This window comes from Diorhabda carinulata, chromosome 4, assembly GCF_026250575.1.
Source record: "Diorhabda carinulata isolate Delta chromosome 4, icDioCari1.1, whole genome shotgun sequence".
NCBI lineage: Eukaryota > Metazoa > Arthropoda > Insecta > Coleoptera > Chrysomelidae > Diorhabda > Diorhabda carinulata.
In genome coordinates this window covers 15,860,578-15,882,524 of record NC_079463.1, presented here as the reverse complement: position 1 = coordinate 15,882,524, position 21,947 = coordinate 15,860,578, and the positions used below count along the sequence as shown (strand labels likewise).

Genomic DNA, 21,947 nt, shown 5'->3' with positions numbered 1-21,947 from the left:
GAGTTGATTATCGATGTTGATAAAGCTTTAGAAAAAGACAATTATGTAGAAAACGATCCTCCATATGTCTCCCGCAGTGTTGACAATGCTCTCAAAACTAGTAAACTTAATGAGCTTTTGTCTGAATTGGGCGAGCCACTACTCGAAAGAAAAGCTACGGCTCATTTCACTGCTGCAAAGAGGCAAAACGTGAAAGCACGTGTGAATAATTGCTGAATAATAACGATGACAATACAACTGGTAGTGAAAGTGATATTCAAAGTCAAAAGTTCATAAAAAATATAAAAACAGCTTCAGCAGCACAAACTAAACGATCGGAAAAAATTCGAGTATTGACGACACTCCCAGCTGATTGGCCTATGAAAAAAATTCGTCGAGAGTTTAGAGTATCACGTCGAATGGTAACTCCGATGACGTTAGTCGTGTGATGCCTGGTAGAAAAGACTGCGTTAGTTATTGCGATGAGAATGGCGAAAAAATTGTAACATCCAAAAGATTATTGTTGAACAGCATGAAAAATCTTCGCGAAGAGTTTGTACAAAAAAATCCTGGAGTCAAAATAGGACGCACGAAGTTTCGGAGTCTCAGGCCTACTGAATGTATTTTTGCTGGATAGAAAGGAACACACAATGTTTGTGTTTGTAAGTGTCACCAAAATATGAAATTAAAATTACGTGGTGCAGAGCAAGAATTAAGAAAGAAAGGAGCTGTTTTCGAAGAAACTTATTATAATTTCATAAATAGCTCAGTTTGCCCAAAACACAATTCAGAATGTTATTTGTCTACTTGCAAAAAGTGTCCAGGACTTGATCGAGCAATCGGAAATTTGAAAGATCTTTTGCATGAACACAAGATTGAAGAGATTACCTACAGCCAGTGGACAAGTACCGACAGGTAATAAATAGAGAGATTATGTAAAATTTCTTTTCTTTCATAAAAGATCCTTGCTGCATCAATTTTTTTTTATTTTTAGATGCGAAATTATTGAAAAAACAGAGAGTACAATTCAGTTTATAGATTCAATAAAACAAGATTGGCCCGAGTTATTGAGACATGATTTTATAGCTAAGTCACAAGCGAGTTATTTTGTTAAACAAAAAGAATCGGCTGCTGCAGGCGTTTTCGTAGTCGCTTTAGATTTTGCCATGAACTATACCTTTCATGTACAAAACGCTGTGCAATCGCAGCATTGGACTAATAACCAGGCAACATTACATCCGTATGTTATCTATTATTACAACGAAAATGGTAAAACAAAAAACATAAATTATGTAATGGTTTCCGAAAAAATAACGCACGACGCTGATTCCGTGCATTTATTCAATGAAAAGTTGGTTGAATTTTTGCAAAAAAAATTTGGAAAAGACAACGTTAAAAAAATTATATATTTTTCGGATGGTGCAGGATCACAATATAAGAATAAATTTAATTTTATAAATCTACTCAGACATAAAGCTGATTTCGGAGGCTGAATGGCACTTTTTTGCTACTTCTCACGGTAAGGGCGCTTGCGACGATATAGGAGGATCCGTGAAAAAACATGCGTATACATGTAGCTTGCAGCGCGATAACAGTAGACATATAACAACTCCAAAAGCTTAGCATAATGAAAAGATGAAGTCAAGATATGAAGAAGCCGTAACAATCAAGAATACGCGCCAATATCACTACTACAAGCCCATAGATGCAGGAAAGCTAGCGTGCAAAGTGTTTTCGGATGACAATAAAACTACGAATAATGTAGTCGTGAAAATTGATAAGAAAAAAAAATCACGCGAATCTGCGTAAGTCACTTGAATTGGCGCGCTTGATCTTTTTACTTTATTCAATGTACGATCGATATGTGTGCATATTATGAATTGAATAAATAATATAAGGAATACTGCGTTGTTTGATTGCTGAATACTCTTCAATCTTCAAAATAGAAGTTGTTTTAATCGAAAGCGCACGCAAAAAATAAAGTAACGAACACTCGCCGCGCAGCCGGACGGCTTTGCAATTATTTATTTGCAATTTTACTAACTCAAATAACCCCAAAGTACCAAAAGTTATTTATTCATCTTGGTGCATTTCACATACAGTGTGCTTATTTCAAGGCTACCGGAAAATGACTGTGGCTTAACGCATGTCATGGTAGAAAGCGACTTGTTAGCTTCTGGGTCCGTGAGTGGATTTTTGAGCGGGAAACATTTCAATCGTTGCAAATTTTACATTTTGAGAGTTTCATTAAACTTCATGACATGCAAATTAGCGATCAGCTTATATTAATCATCAGCTTGAAATCTAAAAAAATAGACAAAAACTTCTTTGCTAATACAGCACCGCTGTCGATCGACACAGTCGACATAGTGTAGACGTGTCGAGTCGAATGTAACCCGAATGAAGTGCATTTTTATTTTCAGTCGAATGGAAATAATTGCCAAGTTTGGACCTGTTGAGCGTGATAATAAAGTTTTAAATCATTAGTTTTGTTAAAACTTGTGTGCGCAACGGGAGAAGTGGTTCTATAATTGTGTTTTACCAAAGTTAATTGTTTTATCAAAATGAATTTCACAGAAGAATAAACATTAAATTTTATTGATATGTACAGAGACCGCCCTCAACTCTGGGACTCTACAAATGAAGAGTACAAAAACAAAAACAAAAGGCACGATTTACTTACAGAAATCGCAGTTTCTTTTGGAATCGAAAAGTCAGAGGTAGAGAAAAAAATTAAAAACCTCCAATCACAGTTTTCTCGCGAAAGGAAAAGAGAAAAGGACTCTCAAAAACAGGCAGTGGAACAGATGAGATTTACCAAAGCAAGTGGTTCGCCTATGGCCGATTGTTATTCCTTGCTGACAAAAACAAACCAAGAAAAACATTGGACACTGAGGTAAGTAATAATGTTTTTATTTATTCATTAAAGTACAATAATTTACAATAGTTTCCCAAGGTAAACAAAATTTAAATGTTTACAATGTACTAATGAAAATCAGATGTCGAATTTATTTGTTGTATTGGTAATGCAGTTCACCCTGTGGCGAACAAAAATATGCTGTAAATTCATGTCTTGCATTCTGTGCTTCGGTATTACTTCTTCTAGAGACTACTCGACCGCTAGAAAGCTGAGATGATGATAAATCTCGTCTCCACAAACCTGGATCTACTTCTCCATTGTCTGGGCATTCTTTGTCAAACATTTCATTTGGAGAATAGATAGATCGTGATGAGGTTTTCCTTAAATAATTATGCAAGTAAACTGTAGCCAAAGTCACTTTAGTTGCTGTATCTGGTTCTAATAACATCGGCTTCCTTAACACACGAAAACTAGATGAAAGAATACCGAAAGCGTTTTCGGAAACTCTGCGGGCTCGACTTAGTCTGTAGTTGAATATTCTTTCCTTATATCCTCTTGCGTATGTACCAGAAAATGGCTTCATTAAATTTACAGTTAATTGAAACGCTTCATCTCCCACAAGACAATACTGCATTGGTAATTATCGTCCTGGTAAAGGACATGGTGGAGGAAGATGTAAAGCGTTAGTATCAAGTTGTTCTTTGAAAGATGTATTATTAAACACTCCACCATCAGAAATTCTTCCCTGACAACCAACGTTTGCATAGATGAAATTGTAAGAGGCGTCCACTATAGCGAGTAAAACGATACTGTGGAAAGACTTGTAGTTAAAAAATTCAGATCCAGAGTGAATTGGGGCTTGTAGAGTTATATGCTTGCCGTCGATCGCTCCGATGCAATTCGGGTATTGCCATAGGTCATGAAATTGTTTCGCAATGATGTTCCAATCAGATGCATTTTCTGGTTTCTGAAAATGAAAATAAATATATTTATGTAATAAGTGTTAAATATATTTATTTAATTATTACTAATAACCTAGATATTCTTTTTCTCTTTTTTACAGGTTTCACAAAATCAACAAATTGGAGACAGTGAAGTCAACAAGGACACTGCTGGTGATGAAGACAAGGAAAGAGAGGATGTGTCGTCGGTAACAAAGTCACCCAAGGAAAGAGAATTCAGGTCTCCTAAATTGGGATTTAAAAGAAAACGCGGACCTCTTGCAGCTCCTCCTATCACGACACCACTGTTGAATGAAGCTCTGAATGTTATGAAATCTATTCAAAACAAAAGATGCAAAGGATGAGTATTCTCTTTTTGGTGAGCAAATTGCAATAAAAATACGAAAACTTAATTCACCCCAAGCAAGATTTGCCGTTCAAAATGCTATAAATCATGTCTTGTATGAGGCAGAAATTGGCATGTACAACCCTGGTATCCCTCAAGCTAGCTGCAGTGGTCCTAACACGGCATTTTATTCGCAAGCTCCCTATAGCTACTCTCACCATCGACCACAGAATACTGCAACTCCGCCATTGTCATCACCTGGTTCCGAATGTAGCACTTTCCAATCTGAATACTCTCCTTCACCTACTCCAACTCCTACCCATGTTCAAGCTGAAAGTCAGTCGAACATTCCTGGTTTAGAAGACATGTTTTCATTGTAAACACCCTAACTAATTACTTTTATATAACAATATGATTATGAGAGAAAAAAAATTTTTCTTATACCTTTGTATTACAATTCTTATACTTTTATATTACAATATTACTATTATGAGGGAAAAAATCTAATAAAATAAGTTCATTTTCAAATTTTTTCTTATACCTTTGTACCTATTATCAAACATACGATTAGTTTTGAATGCTCTAAGTACAGGAACTTTTTTTAATGAAGATTTTGGTCACTAGTCAATACAGTTGATCACTGCGCCACGGTGGCTGGCGAATCGGGACCTAGAATTATTAGGAATTATTGCTATTCCAATAGGAGCCAAATAGGAACCATTTATTATTTTATTTACCAGCTCCTTGACTCATTGGTCACTGCACTAGGCTTGCACCAAAAATTATGACATATTACAACAAAGAAACAGTAATTATTTATTATATATTATTTTAACTTACTTTTACTTCATCTTGAAGTACAGAGATGAGTGCAGCACAAACATCTGGTATGATGGAGGAAATTGTTTGTTTCGACATCTTCAGCAGGTAGCTCAAGGACGAATATGAATCTCCACTTGCTAAAAAGCGCATGGTTACTGCAAAGCGCTCACTTGGAGGAATGGCTTTTCTGAAAGTTGTGTTTTTTTTTTTGAAATTATGGGTCCTATCATTCCCAGTAATTTTTCAAAATCAGAACTCTTCATCCGGAAAAAATTTTTGAATCCAGCGTTGCATCTATATTCTAAATTTAACGGATCCACTTCATCCAACAATAATGGTGATATGCACCATTTTAACTGTTAGGCATGATTAGGTGATCGTGATTAACCAGATAACCGTGATTATATAAAACAGCCTATGCACCAACTAAAAGGATATGTGGGTTTTGTAATCAGGGTGAAATTGAAAACTCGACTTGGCAACATAGCTCAGGTGCAAAAATTCGTGCCGGCAGCCTGGGAAACCAAACAGATTGATAGTTGTGGTTATGTTTTTTTGTTGTTTGTCCGCGGACTTTTTTTCAGTTCACTTTTGCTCATCATCAGAAAAAACACTTCGCCATTATGGAGTTTGAAGAAGAGGAAAACATATTAGATGCTAAAAAGAAAAGAACTCCAAACTTTGTGTTGGCTGAACGGTTACATCTCATGGAAATCATTTCAAAAAAATATGGTACAATCCTGGAGGATAAAAAAACAGATAGGACTTCTGTGGAAGACCGAACAAAAGTTTGGCGCAAAGTCGAAAATGACTTTAATGCTACTAGTACATGGGGGATATTTCGTGACAAAGAATCCCTTAAACGTTTATATGAGAACCGAAAGAGGGAGGTAAGAAGGTTAAAAGCAAAAGAAAGTCAGCTTCGGTTAAGAACTGGAGGGGGTCCTGAAACCAAGATAAAAATAGATCCAGCGAATGAATTGCTACTTTCAATCATGAATAAGAAGAGTGTTGAGGGTCTTACTAACAATTTCGATTGCGACAACACTTTTCTGAAGACAACTTCTCAACAAGCTACAGAGCCAACTGCTGAGTTTAATGTAGCAAAAGGAGTAATGGTGTCTGACATAGAGGTAAGTTTAAGCAATATAGCAACCCTATAACAGCCTTGACGCTAATGTTGTTCCCCCAAGTAACTTCCTTTTCCTTTTAGGATGATATGGTATGGGTTGTCCCAGAAGATAATCAGACTACAGCTTATGAATTCGAAACAGAGGTTTGTTTTTATATATTTTAAACTAATTCTGAAATCCTACCAAATGGCTAACACACACAGATATTTCAGCTGTAATTTCATCCTGTTTTTAGAAATATGTAGAAAGTTGTAAGACTGAGAGAAATTATGACATTTGTGATCAAGAACCCTCTACCAGCACTAGTAGTAAAGTAAGTACTTACCTGTATATAACTTCTATTAATTTTTCTTATAATGACTACCTGTAATGTAATTTTAAAATTATGATAATTTCAATAATCTAATTTCAACATTAGGCAAAAAACAATTGTAACGTTAACAAAATCATAACCTTCTACATTTGTAGAGTATTGATAATGCAGAAGAACCCAACTGGAAAAAGGGCACTGATTTGCAAAAACCTAAAGATCAAGCTCTTGTTCCACCACATTTAAGAGGGAAAAAAAGAAAGGTAGGTATATCATTTTTTTATATTATTTATCCATGAAATTTAACTTAATTATAAGATAAAATATGAAAGGCCATCTCGAGATTATCCTAGCCAGGTGTGGACTTTCCATGTAGTTTATAAAAAATAGATTGTTTATGGTTTTGGTCTTTCATATGTGGTTCAATATTGTTGATCATCTACAACTTGTGGCAATTGGATTTTGTTTAATTTTTAGAAAGCAGTAGAAACAACACAACCGAAAAGACAAGGAGTCAAAATTCTGTCATCTTCAAATATTGCCAAAAAATACGACATACTTTTGGACCGGCGTGCCATTTTAGTGGACAAGCAAATTGAGCAAATAAACGAAGAATTACATTTCCAAAAAATAAAAAACAAATTGGAAATTGAGATTCTCAAGTTGAAAGTTGAAAAGGAAAAAAAGGAGCAGATTAGTGTATAGCAGTCTTATTTGTTTTTATGTCTGAATTAGAACAATATGTTGTGTGGTTACTTTTATAAATAAATGTATTCATGATAAATAAAACTATTCTGGGAATTGAGTTAAGATATTATATTGAGCACTGAATTAATTCAATCGAGCAAAATAAGTATTTATTATTTGCTGACGATAGTTAAGTATATTATTAACATTATTAACAAAAGGTACATGTGGTACATTATCTTGCTCTATTAAATATTCCAACATGTCTTCATCAATGTCTTCAGGAGCAGGTGGCAAATCTTCACCCATTCTTCTACATATGTTGTGCAGCACTGCTGTTGCTACTATAATGGCCATTACATTGTCAGTGTGGCATCTCATACCATATGCAAGAACTGGAAAGCGTCTTTTCCAGCAACCAAAAAGTCGTTCAATGCAGTTCCTGGTACGTATAAGAGATTCATTATACCTTTGCTCTGCTTGGTTGACAGGATTTAGTAAGGGTGTTAATAAAAAGGGCCTTAGAGCATAGCCACTATCTCCTGAAAATAAAATTAAGTAAGTATTTATATTTAAAAGCATGTGGTGATAAACTTGGAGAGGATGCTTAGTAGGTTTGAAAAATGTTTTCAAGTAGTATCGGTATTATTTATTATGTGAAATGAATCTAGTGAATCTCTGTTAAGTTTGGTAAAGGTATTCCAAAGCAGCACTAAATGTACCTACCCAAAATAATGCCATTCCCAAATTCCTGGTTTTCTAGTCGGGCAAGTATTGATGAATTATTAAATATTGTAGCATCATGAACAGAACCTGGCCACCTAGCAACAATATCCGTTATTTCCAAATTTGCATTTCCCACAACTTGCGTATTTATAGAAAATATCCCTTTTCTGTTACGAAAAATTTCAGGATCTTCACCACCTGGAAAATATAAAAATTTTTATTCCTAGGATCAGGAGATAGAATATAATAGTGTCTTGGAAAGCGATGAGGTAGGTTAGTTTAGGTTTAGATATATTTAAAAAAAGCTACTTCTAAGATGAGGTCAACTTGAAAGGGTGTAAGGCATGTAAACTAAGTCAATTTAATTACCAGCTGTAACACCTACCTGGTGAATTTATTTTAATGTGTGTGCAATCAATGCACCCCACCACCCGGGGGAATCTTGCCCTGTGATAAAACTCTTGTTGAGTATGCAGAAGCTGAGCATGGTTTTCTGGCATTTGAATATAGTTGGGCCTCAACATAGCAATGGTTCTACTGACCCTTGATATGATTCTGCATTGCTGTGGTTTGGTGGATCCCCATAAGATCTCCAATACCAATTTGATGCCCATTTGAGGCGTAAAACCTTAAAGTAGTTAGTAGTTGGTTCATAGGGGATACTTGATTATTTCTAAAAGTAAGACATATTAAGAAATAAAATGAGGCTAATATAGTATGTAGGTACATGGTACTTACAAGTTATTATCAAATTCCATTGTGTGTTGTATTTCTCCCAATAGTGCTTTCGCAGTGGGTTTAGTAAGACGGAATCTTCTAAAGAAACCCAAATCATCTATTGAATCGAAATAATTAGGTCTCTGAGGTCTGGCTCTCGGAAAGCCATCATTAATAATATCCATTACATCATAATCATTATCAAGTATAATTTGGTCTTCAATTTCCATTTTAATAAAAATTCCAAAACAAAATACAAACATAACCTTCTTGATCATGATTAAATATTTAACCCACTACAATTGGCCGGTTAACTTTAATTGTGATCAAGTTCCTCAACAGTGCTGGCGCATTGCAAATTATCTTAATCGAGATATTTTAATCATGATTACAAGCTAATCGTGATTAACTGGACTTGGTGCATATGCATATAAATCTTTTATAAATTCGGTTGTGCTGTACTTTTTTCTCCCATTAACGAGACTAGGTCGAATCCAAAACCTCCTGGAATTCAAAAGTTATCAATTAGGGTGTTGATAAATAATGTCGAAATCCATTTTTATTAACAAATTTTATTGGAGACAATGGTTTCCTCATCTATAAAAATAACAGTACAGAAGTTAAGTAGTTGTAAAAAGGTAGCGACTTACCTTGTTGAACGATGCACATGTTGGTCTACAAGCGCGGACATAAATATGGCAGTAGCAGCAGCAACAAGAGCATCTGCATCAATCATTTTGTTTCTTGTTTCACTAAAGCACAGCACTCAACTACTCACAGTCGACTGATGAAATACGTTCACACAGCAGTTTATGTATGGACGAGACGAATGTGGCTTATGTCGTTCGACCTTGTCGATCGGCATAGTGTGGACGCGGCTTTAAAACGACATTGGCAACAGGCCGAAATGGCAGTCTTTTTCGAAAGTAAAATAGTTTTCATAAATTACGATGAATGTCACGAGTTTAAGCAAAAAACTGGAAATGATGGTCTACAGTCGGTTAAACATTCTATTAACGCTTTGTTCACGGCACCTAGACATGAAGAAGCTGATACTAGAATAGTTCACACGATTTGCCATCTCGATGAAAGTGGAAAAGTAACAGTTAAATGCGATGACACCGATATCTTTATTATTTTGCTTGGAAATATGCACAAATTAAAATTTGAATTAGAAATCAGTTTGTTATTTGGCGTTTCCGATAATATGAGATTTATTGACGTGACTCGTATGTACGCTGAATTAGGAGAAAAATTATGTAAAGCACTTCCGGCTTTCCATGCTTTCACGGGTTGTGACTATAATCCGTCGTTTTACAAAAAAGCAAAGATACGGCCTTATTCTCTTTTGTACAAATCAGAATCATTTCAAGTTTCTTTTGGTAATATGACTCACGAATCTATGGACCTTAAAAACATGTTTTCTGAAATTGAGAAATTTATGTGTTGTACTCTCATGTGATTCAGCTCGACATGCAATATTTATGAAAAAAATTTGATTTTAAAAATACTAATGAATGTTTCGCAAAATTAAATGCTAAAAACATTGATTCAACGATGATGCCACCTTGCCAAAGAGAAATATACCAACAATTCCTACGGTCACATTATATTGCTACTGTATGGGGAAATGTCGAAAAATTCCAACAGAGCTGAAACCTGATAAATGTGGCTGGAAGAAAGAAAACTCCACCTACGTTTTTTGTTGGTTTGAAGGTGAACAATGGCCGGCGCGTATTATTATAGAAAAAGTTGCAGAAAGTAATGGTACTTAATTTTTTCTATCACTTCATTCTACTTTTTTTTGTTTTTTTAAACGCGTTATTCAACGTATTTTCCATTTACAGATGAGACATCTGAGGATGCAGATGAAGAGTAACGTACAAGATGAAGAAACCGACAACGAATTTGATGCAGAGAGTGATACTGATGACAGCGAATGTGACGTGGAGAGTGAAGCAGATGATACGGATGAATGAATGAAAGTGATGTCATACCGATTACGTAATTTTTACTATCAATGCGCAAAAACCAGCAGCGATTCTGTAAAGAAAATGAAGCAGGAATATTCATTCTGTATTATAATTGTATTTTTAGGATTTTAACAATTAAGTATATATTTTTGGTATTGAATAGCATTATTTATTTGATTTATTATTCTCCTATATCTATAGCTATAATTTATTATCAATCAAGAAAATTCATAAATCTTTTCTTTCCATGTTGAGTGTTAAGTATATAATCTTCTATTTTATTTTTAATATACATACGCAGTTTAAATTTGATTTTATACAAACATACATTCATTTAAGACATGTAAGAAATTGAAAATTAAATACGCGCGTTATCGCGTTGTAAAGACGAGTTGCGGCCGGCCACGCGGTACACCAGAAACTGGGAGAGCGGCTTAAAATCGGACGCGCTACGAAAAATGAAATAACTCAGCTAATTTGCAGCGTATCGTGATGATTTTTTTTTATTTGGGGTAGAAAAAAACGATATTTCTAGTGGTGTCAATGAAAAAGCACTGGACTAGAACGACTTTGAATGCTATCTATTTTAAATTTACGTCGACCTTATTTAATTTTTTTAAAAGGTTTTCCGACCAGATACATTTCTGACACTGTTCTTAGTTGGTATCCCTAGAAGCGCGAAAAAAAAATTGGCACTCCAATTGAAAAGGATTACGAAATTTTCATGTATCAGTAACACCCTCTTTTAACAATATTAGCAACGCTAATGACGTAACAGAATTAATACGTACCTCTCACTTAAATGAAGAAGAAAAGTTTCATATTACTAAACTCTGTAGGAAATACTCAGATATATTTCATAGAGAATATTCTCCCTTAACTTCTACAAATCAGGTCAAACACCAAATAAAAACAAAAGACGAAATCGATATCCTTTCATCCATAAACCTGAGGTTGAAAAACAAATAAATGATATGTTAGAAAGAGCCATCATATTCCCAACATAACTGACATTCTCGACAAACTTGGCTGATGTCAATTCTTCTCAACTCTCGATTTAGCTAGTGGATTTAATCAGATAGAGATGGATCCGGATGATATCAAGAAAACATCTTTCAGTGTTAAGAACGGTCATTATGAATACCTCCGTATGCCATTTGGAACGGACCTTCAACCTTCCAAAGGGTAATGGATAATGTCCTACGAGAATATATAAACAAAATCTGCTTCGTTTACATGGACGATATAATTGTGTTCTCTGTATCCCTTCAGGAGCACATCGTCAATTTAAAGAAAATCTTCCAAAAATTAAGAGAGAGTAACTTAAAGATTCAGCTAGACAAGTCAGAGTTTTTAAAGAAGGAAGTTGCATTCTTTGGTCACATAGTTACGCCAGACGGGATAAAACCAAACCCGGAAAAGATTCAAGCTATCCAAAATCACCCAATTCCGAAAACGGTTCGCGAAATAAAATCATTCCTAGGATATTATCGCAAATTTATTAATAACTTCGCTAAAATAACAAAGCCTTTCACGCTGTGTTTGAAAAAGGACGCTAAAATAAATATAAACGATCCATTATATATTAAAACTTTTAAAGATTGTAAAGCTTTACTAACTAACCAACCAATTTGAGTCTACCCCGATTTTACTAAAGACTTCATCATAACTACAGATGCTAGTAATTTTGCTATCGGTGCAATGGGGAATTCTTCTATAACCAAAGTCATGTTAAATTATTACAAATAATGAAAGTTCAACGAATTTTAGACGACACATATATTTGGCAACCTAGCATAGGTGTGATACTTGTTCTCAATTCTAATTGGTTGAATAACGTAGGTAGACGTGATTATATCTGTAATCTGATTGGTCATTTGATTATTTACTTTGTCTTTCCTTTTCTGTTACTTTTAAAACGACAAAGAAAGCAAACAAGCCCTGTGTTTTAATAAACATATATAAATATAATCTCAAATTTTTTTTTACATATTTGTTGATGAATTTTGTAGTTATCAAAGTGAAAGATTAAAAATAGTGAAAATTGTTGTGTAATAGTGTGAAAATGGCTAAGGTTGAAACTGATTTTATTAAAGCTGATTCAAGCAATTTACCCCGTGTTACTTCAGAAATGATAGCAAATTATTTTGTTGAAAATGCAAACTATAGTGGAAGTGTGGAATCACGTGGAAAAAAACACATGAGGTAAGAAATCATTTTTAATATAGCATATTAAAATATTTCAAACTTAGTATTTTTAGTTTATTTGCAAATAAATACCTTTTTCATATACTGAATGTTTTTTTAATTTGATTTTAGATCAGCAAGACAATCATATGGAGATTCTGCCATTGGATATGTGCAATTAAAAAGGAACAATAATATTTGTTTGATCAAAGCAAAAATAACGCCAGAAGATAAAGTACATTCAAAAGCTTATGATGTAAATGTCATAGTAAATGAGAGAAAAAGAGAATATAATCAATCTATGTGAATGTGAGGATTGTGCTGCTGCCAAAGGAGGCTGTAAACATGCGATAGCGTTTTTATTTTGGTTGCATAGGAGAAGTGAGGAACCATCTCCTACAGAACAGTTATGTTATTGGAAGAAATCATAATTATCGAAAGTAGGTTCGCTGAAAAAATTTATGAAATTGTCTGAGATGGTAAAAGTTCCATCAATGACTGATGATCTGATCTGTAGTAATAGAGAATTTTAGAGAACATAATAAAGGAAAATCCATAGATAGTTTGTTACTAAATATGGATAGAGGTCCTTTGTATCCTACTTTATCGTTACACCAGCTATTTATTCATTGTCAAATAGAAAATGCTGATATCGACATAACTCCAGAATTTTTCTTAGAGTACTGTTAAAAAATGGATGCAAATGATTGTGCACTTGCTTCCGAGGCTACAAGGAACTAGTCCAAAAATACAAACTGGTATGAATTAAGATTTGGACGAATTACAGCTTCGAAGATTTATGAGGCAAGCCGATGTAAAACAGAAGGTTCTTTACTCGAGAAAATTTTTGGTGCTACAAAAATTGTACAGACAAAAGCCATGGAGAGAGGCTTAGAATTAGAAGACAGGGTTATAAAATGCATTGAAAATATATGTGGAATTGAAACAACGAAATGTGGACTTGTTTTACATAATATGTTACCAGTCTTTGGAGCCTCGCCTGATGCCATTTCATGTGATGCAGTCCTAGAAGTGAAACGCCCATTGACTAGTATAAGTAATTTTGTAAAGGATGGAAAAATTATTGAAAAATACATGGGTCAGATGCACTTGCAAATGAAAATGTGTAAGAAGACTAAAGCAATTTTTGCAGTTGCAGATCCAGAATTTGAAACAAATAATAAAATTTATATACATAATGTTACGTATAATGAAATTTATTGTAACGAGTTAATTGAGAATAGTTTACTTTTATGGAAAAAATATGTGTTTCCAAAGTTAACTAGGATTTATAAATAAAATAGTTTCACAATGTTGTATTCTCATTTTTTAGTTGTACATAAATTATCTCAAAAAGAGTTAAATATGTATATACACCTAAAAACAAACAGCGATATATAGTAAGTTTAATAGGAAAAATAAAAGTACAATCTCAATAATTAGCTTAGTGATTTATACTTTTATGGATATAAATTGTTCAATTTAAAGAATCTGTTTTTGCTCATAGCTTTCAAAAATACTGAATGTTTCACACATCTTAAACTATTTTCTATTACAGTACATACTTCTGAAATACAAATAAAATGGTATATTTTCAGAGTCCTATTAATAATCATTAAAAAAAAAACTAACAGATCATATCTATCATATTGTTTATGATGCAGATGTACACAAACTTGATCAGATTTTTAACAAATTTAAACCCATCAATATTTAGAAATAAAATAGAAAATATCTACCAGAGGTTTGAAAAGAACAAAGAAATTATTTTTTTTTTAAATGCTACAGTTTGATATCTAATCTATAATTTAATTTTTTTTAGTAGTCTACTATTTAGAGGAATGCCAATATTTGAGTATAAGCTTAAAGATGTTAACAATCTCATGTCATGATAGTCGACCACAAAAAATTAAAACACAATGTTTAAATAATGGAAAATCATATTTTTATGCTTATATTTGACACAGAAAAAATCACAAATGGCAAATATGTATATTATACAGTTGTAAATGTTAAAAATGGTCTATTCATTGATGTTGTGATAAGATAAAACAAAGAAATTGATTACTATATAAAAAAATGTTATTTTAATATTTACTATATTTCATAGTCACGACTACATTAATTTTGATCGTCTACAAAAAATCTTTAAATAACCTTTGAAATGATTACTTTTAGTATGTCATTTTAATTAGCTCCGGTTGTAAATTTATAATTCCACAAGCTATAGTTACACAGGCATTTAGATAACCGACAAAATGTATGTTTACGTGAGAATGTGGAGATAATAGAGCAAATTCTCTCACTCGACTAATAACTCGCTCTATGTGAATTCGAAGAGCAGCAATATTTCTGCTTTCACGTACTTCTGTCTGTGTTAATCGTTCATTTGTGGATACACTTACACGTCTAATTAAAACCACATTTTTTGTAGCTAATACAGCACTCAAGTGTTCGAATCCTCTATCAGCTAAAACAGCTGAAAAATGTGGCAGTTTTTCTAAATAACCACAATCTTCAACTATTACCAGATCGCTAGCTCGACCACCGCAACTTTCTGAAATAAAATTTATAAACCCGTTAGGTGTCGATGATATTAAATATTTAATTGTATTACAATTTTTATATTGTGACCAAGTCATTGCTTGGTGTATTTGATCAGAAGGTTTCTCAATACTGATCTCAAAGCAATCTATAATTGAAACTACTTAATCGTATCTATATCTAAATGGTATAGGCAAAAATTGCAAAATTTTCACAGTATCGGGCCAATAAATGAAGTGCTTCATAACATCTTCAATTTTTAAAACATTCATTTTGAAAATCTTGTTGACATAAGAACAACTTAAATCAAAATCCAAACCTAATCGAAAAAATGTATCGTTTAATCTAACCTTTTTCAAAACTACTAATATGTCTGTTTCTGATATATGCTTATGAATATATATCTGTACCTTGGAACAAAAAGGGCCAATGTCCAAAATTTCAAAATTTGAGGTAAATGCACAATTGAATTCAGGATGCGACATATAGTAATTGTTAAAAGGACCAAAGTCCTCTTATTATTAGATCATTGAAACTCAAATATTTTGTCACAGCCAAAGTTATTTACTGAAAATGCAAAAATGGCCAATGTCACTTACCGTACTATCCCTTCCATCTGTTGATTCCATGTAGTGGGTGTTTGAATGTTATTTGTACTAAAGTACGAATCAACTAAGAAAAGGCCACAGGCGTCATCGACTAGTTATCGTCTGCCTCACTTTAAAATATTCCCTCTCTGTCGCTTCAGACTGATATACCAGTGGCGTAGGTTCTTATTTAAATAAAAATTAATGCAGTTCGCAACAAAACATTTATTAGATTAAAAAATACAAAAAAAATATATATTTTAAAGATTTAAATATATATTAGAGTAAGATATTACTTATATACAAAAAAAATCACTGTGATAGACATCAAGGTTTTAATTATCGTAATAATGAACAACTTAAAATCAAAATTATTACCTGAAACCAATTTTTTTAAGGAGCAGATTCAAGCTGCTTACATTTATTGCTTCTGTCAAGATTTGCCGGTCATTAATTTTCTGCAAAACACCTATAATTTCATCATAATTTAGCATTGCACGTTTGCTCTTTTAAATTGAATAGTAACAACAGTAAACCTTAAACTAAGTAGGTACATGACTTTATAATATGTACTAGTAAAAACAATTTCTTACAGTTTAATCTAGAAAGTCTCTTCTCCAGTACATAAAAATCGTAGATAATTTCCCTTATAGATTTTATCTGATCTGACGAGATACGATCCAGCTTTCTTTTTTTAGTGTTACGTATTTTTTTCGGCGATTGAATAGATGTGCTTGGCCCTCCCCACTCAACTTTTCGAGCTTCTTTTGATATCTTCTGATAAGTAGACCTTGACACCCCAGTAGCAGCTAGTACTCTTTCCCTGAAATATCAAAATATGTTAATATTCTAATTTAAAATATGATACTCAATAAGTAAGTGCCTGTATAAAAATGTGTAAACTCCGCATTTCTTCAACCTACTCCTCGAATTAAATCTTGCTACATACCTGTAATTTTTCAAAGGAATAGTAACTCCTTCATCAGCCTCTTTTTTCTTGAAATTAATAATATTGCTTATGATTTCTCGTCCTTGGCTGCGTATAATAAGACCTTGCTTTTAAACTTTTTTTGCAGACATAATTTAAAACGATTTTGCCTCTAATGTTCAAAAACAGCGCTATCTGTAGAATAAACTATGGCACAGACTAAAAATAACACCGAACACAATAAATCACACTATCTACTGAACAACAAACAATACTAAAGGCTGAATGTCCGATGTTCGGTCGGTTATGCATCTGCGCATCCATAAGCGCAAATTATTTATATTACCGTACTTTCCTGATTTATACTATGCGGCAGTCATGCCGCGTTGCCAGTCTATTTGAAACTTGCATTTCTTTATCAAAAATACCGAACAATCGTAAAAAACGCCACTGTCACATAAATGGATGGGCCTAAGAGAGAAGGAAATTATTGCGGACTTTGTCAGTTATGACGCGTCTGGCCTTTTCTTAGTTGATTCGTACTTTACCATTGGTTTTATTTGTATTTTGAAGTGGTGTTGGGATTATTAAAACAAAATGATTTCAAGAGGCAAAAGATTAGTGAACATGGTGCTGGAATCGATGGAAAAATCAAATCAACAAGAAAACACAGGTAAGAAAATAATAATCATTAAATTTTATAATCTTAATATTTTGTTGAATCTATCCAATGTGAAACATATATATATACATATATATATATATATATATATATATATATATATATATATATATATATATATATATATATAATCGTCTGCAACACGATTGGCAACTGTTTACTAGTTGAGACTTGCATGTTCCGCGCGAGGTGCCGCGAAGCGTGTTTTGTCATATGAGAACTCTAGCCTTCCGCGAAATGTGTTTCAAGACTCATACTTTATTTTCTTTTTGTTATCAGTATATGTATTGAAACTACAACTTTCTGTGCATTTCTCCGAAAATTCCCGATCTCGAAAAAAATCCCGTTGTTTTCCCGTCTTTTCCCGCTTTTTTCCCGCTATTTCCCGATTTCCCGATGGCTAGATAGGTTTTAGTGAAATGTAGTGGAGAAAGGTGTGTGTAGCAGTTTTAACTTTAGCGTTTCCTAATTTGTAAGGAAGAATGCCGGGGTTTTCTTTAAGATTGTGCACTTGAATTTTCTGATTCATTGTCAATGGAGGATTGTATATATATATATATATATATATATATATATATATATATATATATATATATATATATATATATTAATCGGGTTAAAACGTTCTTCGCCGTCTTCCGATTCCCAGTTTCCATTTTTCTCGATCTTCCCAAAGATCTTCTTCCAATCCTCTCTCTCGAATATCCTTCTCGATACATTCTCTCCAGCTTAATCTTGGTCTTCCTCTTTTTCTTCTTCCTTGTGGTGCCCAATTTAAAATTTGTTTGGGTATGCGGTCTTCAGGCATTCTTTGGACATGTCCGTACCATCTTAACTGATTCACCCTAATGTCTTCTGTAATCGTATGTTGCACTTTCATTATCTCCCTGATTCTGTCGTTTCTTATTTTTTCCAGTCTTGATATTCCTGCCGCGCGTCTCCAATAATCCATTTCTGTGGCTTCAAGCATTTTGACTGTTTTTTCTTTTAGAGGCCAGATTTCGCTACTATATGTTGTTATACTTTTTATTATGCTATTGTATATTCGATGTTTGTTTTCCTTGGATATTTGTTTGTCCCACAATACACTATTTAGTTGTCTTATTGCTTGTCTTCCTTGGTTATTTCTTTGTGTTATTGCTTCATCTAATCTTCCATCATTAGTGATGATCATGCCTAGGTATTTGTATTTTGTACAATGACTTATTTTTTGTTGTGTTTCTTCAAGTATTAAATTTTGTTGTTCTCCTCCAATACACATATATTCCGTTTTACTAAAATTTACTTCTAGACCCCATTTCCTGTATTCCTCTACTAGCTTTCTTGTCATATATTCTAAGTCTTCGTAGTCCTACGCCAAGATTATTTGGTCATCTGCAAAACACAGGGTATATAGTGTGGAATCGATTAGTGGGATGCCCATGTTCTTACATTTCCTTTTCCAGTGTGCTAGTGCGTGTTCCAGGTATATCTTGAAGAGTGTGGGCGACAGACAGCATCCTTGTTTTAACCCCTTATTGATGGAGAATCCTTTTGAGACCTTGTTTCCTATTTTTACTTGTGATTTACTGTTTTCATAAAGCTTTTGTACTGCTTTTATTAGGGCCGCATTTATATTTGTTCTTTCCAAGGCATCCCATAGTTTTGTTTGCGGTACGCTGTCATATGCTTTTTTAAGGTCAACATACAAAAGGTGGAGTTCTTGATTTTTGACGGTTTTCTTTTCAATTATTTGCGAAATCGTAAATAAATGATCAATAGTCGACCTCCCCGCTCTGAAGCCTGCCTGTTCTTCTGCCTCCATGTTGCAATATTCCTGTTCGATTTTATTTTTTATGATTTTTCCATAAATTCTGGATATCCAGAAAAAATGTGAAACATATTTTACTAAATTCAAAAAACATTAACAACAATCAATGCATTGTTTTAATAATTTATTCTATTTTATCTAGTTGGAAATTATTTCCTGATTAAATCTATTTACTTGGATTGAATTGAAAAAGTGGCTTTTTTCGTTCAATCATTCTCTCAAAAAAATTTTTATTTTTTATTTCATTAGGAAAGTTCATTATTATTACTGCATATTCTTACTTTTAGGCAAAAGCCCTGTGCCATCAATTAATACCGAGGATATGAATTTTCTGCTAAATGATCAAGATGATTCTGATAAAGACCCCGATTATATTATTGACGATCTTCACTCAACATCAGATGACTCTTTACAAAATGATGAACCACTTTTAAAGAGAAAAGGAGGAGGTAGAAAAAAATCTGATGCACCAGAAACACGAAAACGTATTAGAAATGAAAAAAAGTGGGAGCGAAATATACGTAAGGATATAAAGACCAAAGGCCAAGCGTATGTTTCAACAAAAGGAGTGTTAAAGAAAGCAAAGATAATGAGTGAACCTTGCACATGTAGAAGGAGATGCTTCCAGAAAATTACGAACGATCAAAGGCAAGCATTACACGAGGGATTTTATAGACTTACATCTGATGGTCAAAATCAATTTATTGCTAACACGGTCGAGGAGACAAGAAAAATCAGAGAACGCACTCACATCGCTGAAAATACTGTTAGCAGAAGAAAATTTTCAAGGAAATAATTCTTTGACTTGGCCTGTGGAATGTTTGAGGTGTGCCAAAAAATGTACATCAATACATTCGCTCTGACTCTAAAAAAGGTTAGGGTGATTGTGGAAAAAAAAAAGACTGACGCCAGGCAAAATCTGCCCTCCGGACTTTAGAGGTAGGCATAATAATCACGTGAAATTAGACAAAGAAATAATTCAAGGTATAAGAATACATATATCAAGTTTTCCAACATACAGGAGTCACTATTCTAGAGAAAGGTCTTTAAAAAATTATTTGAGCCCCGACTTATCGGTTTCAAGAATGTTCAGGTTATATGAGAATGGGTGCAAACAAGACAACAAAAAGGCAGCAAAATTGAGCTATTATCGTAAAATATTTAACGAGGAGTACAACTTTGCATTCCATCCACCGAAGAACGACACATGTGCTAAATGTGACAATTATGTAATGTCAATCAAAACTTGTAATGATGATGAAGAAAAAAAAGTTGGCTCTAGAAAAAAAGAAGCAAGCTCATCTTAAGTTAGCAGAATATGCTTATAAAAGGAAAAATGAGGATAAAGAAAAGAGTAAATCCAGTACAAATTATGCTACTGCTTCTTTTGACCTTGAGAAGTGTTTGCCTACGCCTTATTTGAGAAATGGTGTCTCCTACAAGAGACAACTGTGGACGTATAACCTCACAGTCTATCACACGACTGTATTGGGAAGTCAAGGATCTTGTTACCTATGGAATGAAAGTATCGCAAACTGTGGAGGCCAAGAAATTGCCTCTTGCATTCGAAAATTTATAAAATCCATTTCTCCAGAGATAGAACTCCACTTGTTCAGCGATTCGTGTTTTGGCCAAAATAAAAATATATATATGGTCGTGATGCTGTGCCATTTAATGATACAAATCAAAAACGAAAATAAAAGTCGATTAAAGTTCATTTTTCATCATTTCATGGAGCCAGGGCACACTCACATGGAAGCTGACACAATATTGAAGTACCCCACGACTGGTGCAACTTTATTAAATCAATACCGCGAACACCACCATTGAATGTAATTGAAGTGCCTCAATGTGAATTTCTGGATTTCCGTTCTTTGATTCGTTCTAGGCCGGTCAATAGAAAAACCACCAATAAGGATTTAGAGACAGTGCACTGGGCTAATATCAAGGAGCTGAAATTCGATCGAGACCATGAATATCAGTACTTCTACAGATCGACACATGAAGAAGAATTTAAGTTAGTTGACTTTAGGAAAGGTCCTTTACGAAAAAGACTCTCTGTGCACGAATGTTATGAGTTGCTGCCCTTAAACAATACACCGTTACCGTTGGACGAATCAAAATTAAAAGATCTGAAGTCTCTCCAAAAGTATATTAGCAGCTACAATCAGCCCTACTATAATAATTTAAGATCTTCCGCAGACTTAGAAAAAGACTATTTACCGTATGGGCCTGAATATGATGAGGGAGAGGAAGACATGTAAGACTTCTCTATTAGAAATCTGTTTCGTTATTGAATTTTGTTAATTTTTTTTGAAACAAAATTACAATATTAAGAATTAGCAGTTTGTTTTATATTTCATTACTGTATCATTTCCTACCATTATTATTGATTTTTTTGTTATAAATAAAACTATTTTTTCATTAAAACCGTTACTTTTCTTCAGATTTGTATGGCTAAAAAGGCCAATCTCCATTAATCCTAAATTAAACCTAAAATGTCAAGAGGCCAATGTCCATGAAAATGTGGGAAAAATATAAAAAAGTAAAAAAATCAATCTAACATTAGATTGTAGTGAGAAAAACATTACTGAATTAAAAGCTACAACTTTGAAAAATAATAGTACAAAAATTGTAGTAGGATTCTTAAAATTCCTCAAATTTAAATTGGGTTTTCTGTCATTTGACGAAAATAGACATTGGCCCTTTTTGTTT

At 33.5% G+C, this 21,947-nt stretch overlaps 2 protein-coding genes and 2 pseudogenes across 2 annotated transcripts; 2 read left to right on the top strand and 2 right to left on the bottom strand.

Annotated features, from left to right (window-relative positions):
* Window positions 1-2,792: 2,792 nt before the first annotated feature.
* On the bottom strand, window positions 2,793-5,433 carry LOC130892477 (uncharacterized; annotated as a pseudogene).
* Window positions 5,434-6,050: 617 nt separating this feature from the next.
* LOC130892474 (uncharacterized) lies at window positions 6,051-7,096 on the top strand. Its single transcript, XM_057797910.1, has 4 exons — window positions 6,051-6,224; window positions 6,317-6,394; window positions 6,550-6,654; window positions 6,869-7,096. The coding sequence occupies exons 1-4, from the start codon at window positions 6,168-6,170 to the stop codon at window positions 7,094-7,096; spliced, it is 468 nt and encodes a 155-aa protein (XP_057653893.1). The 5' UTR covers window positions 6,051-6,167.
* A 98-nt stretch (window positions 7,097-7,194) lies between these two features.
* Window positions 7,195-10,140, bottom strand: LOC130893093 (putative nuclease HARBI1). The gene is given in 6 exon segments (XM_057798890.1): window positions 7,195-7,620; window positions 7,805-8,002; window positions 8,190-8,364; window positions 8,366-8,477; window positions 8,543-9,025; window positions 9,172-10,140. Coding segments are annotated over 5 exon segments (1,140 nt in total). The 5' UTR covers window positions 8,800-9,025; window positions 9,172-10,140; the 3' UTR covers window positions 7,195-7,222.
* A 2,392-nt stretch (window positions 10,141-12,532) lies between these two features.
* On the top strand, window positions 12,533-14,082 carry LOC130892473 (uncharacterized; annotated as a pseudogene).
* The last annotated feature ends 7,865 nt before the right edge of the window (window positions 14,083-21,947 follow it).

What these genes read in the sequence shown, in the direction of transcription:
- LOC130892474 (XM_057797910.1), top strand. Translation starts at nt 6,168, where the DNA reads ATGGTATGGGTTGTCCCAGAAGATAATCAGACTACAGCTTATGAATTC. An exon ending in CTTATGAATTCGAAACAGAG is followed by an intron (nt 6,225 to 6,316) that starts GTTTGTTTTTAT and finishes TCCTGTTTTTAG; the next exon opens with AAATATGTAGAAAGTTGTAA. An exon ending in TAAGAGGGAAAAAAAGAAAG is followed by an intron (nt 6,655 to 6,868) that starts GTAGGTATATCA and finishes TTTAATTTTTAG; the next exon opens with AAAGCAGTAGAAACAACACA.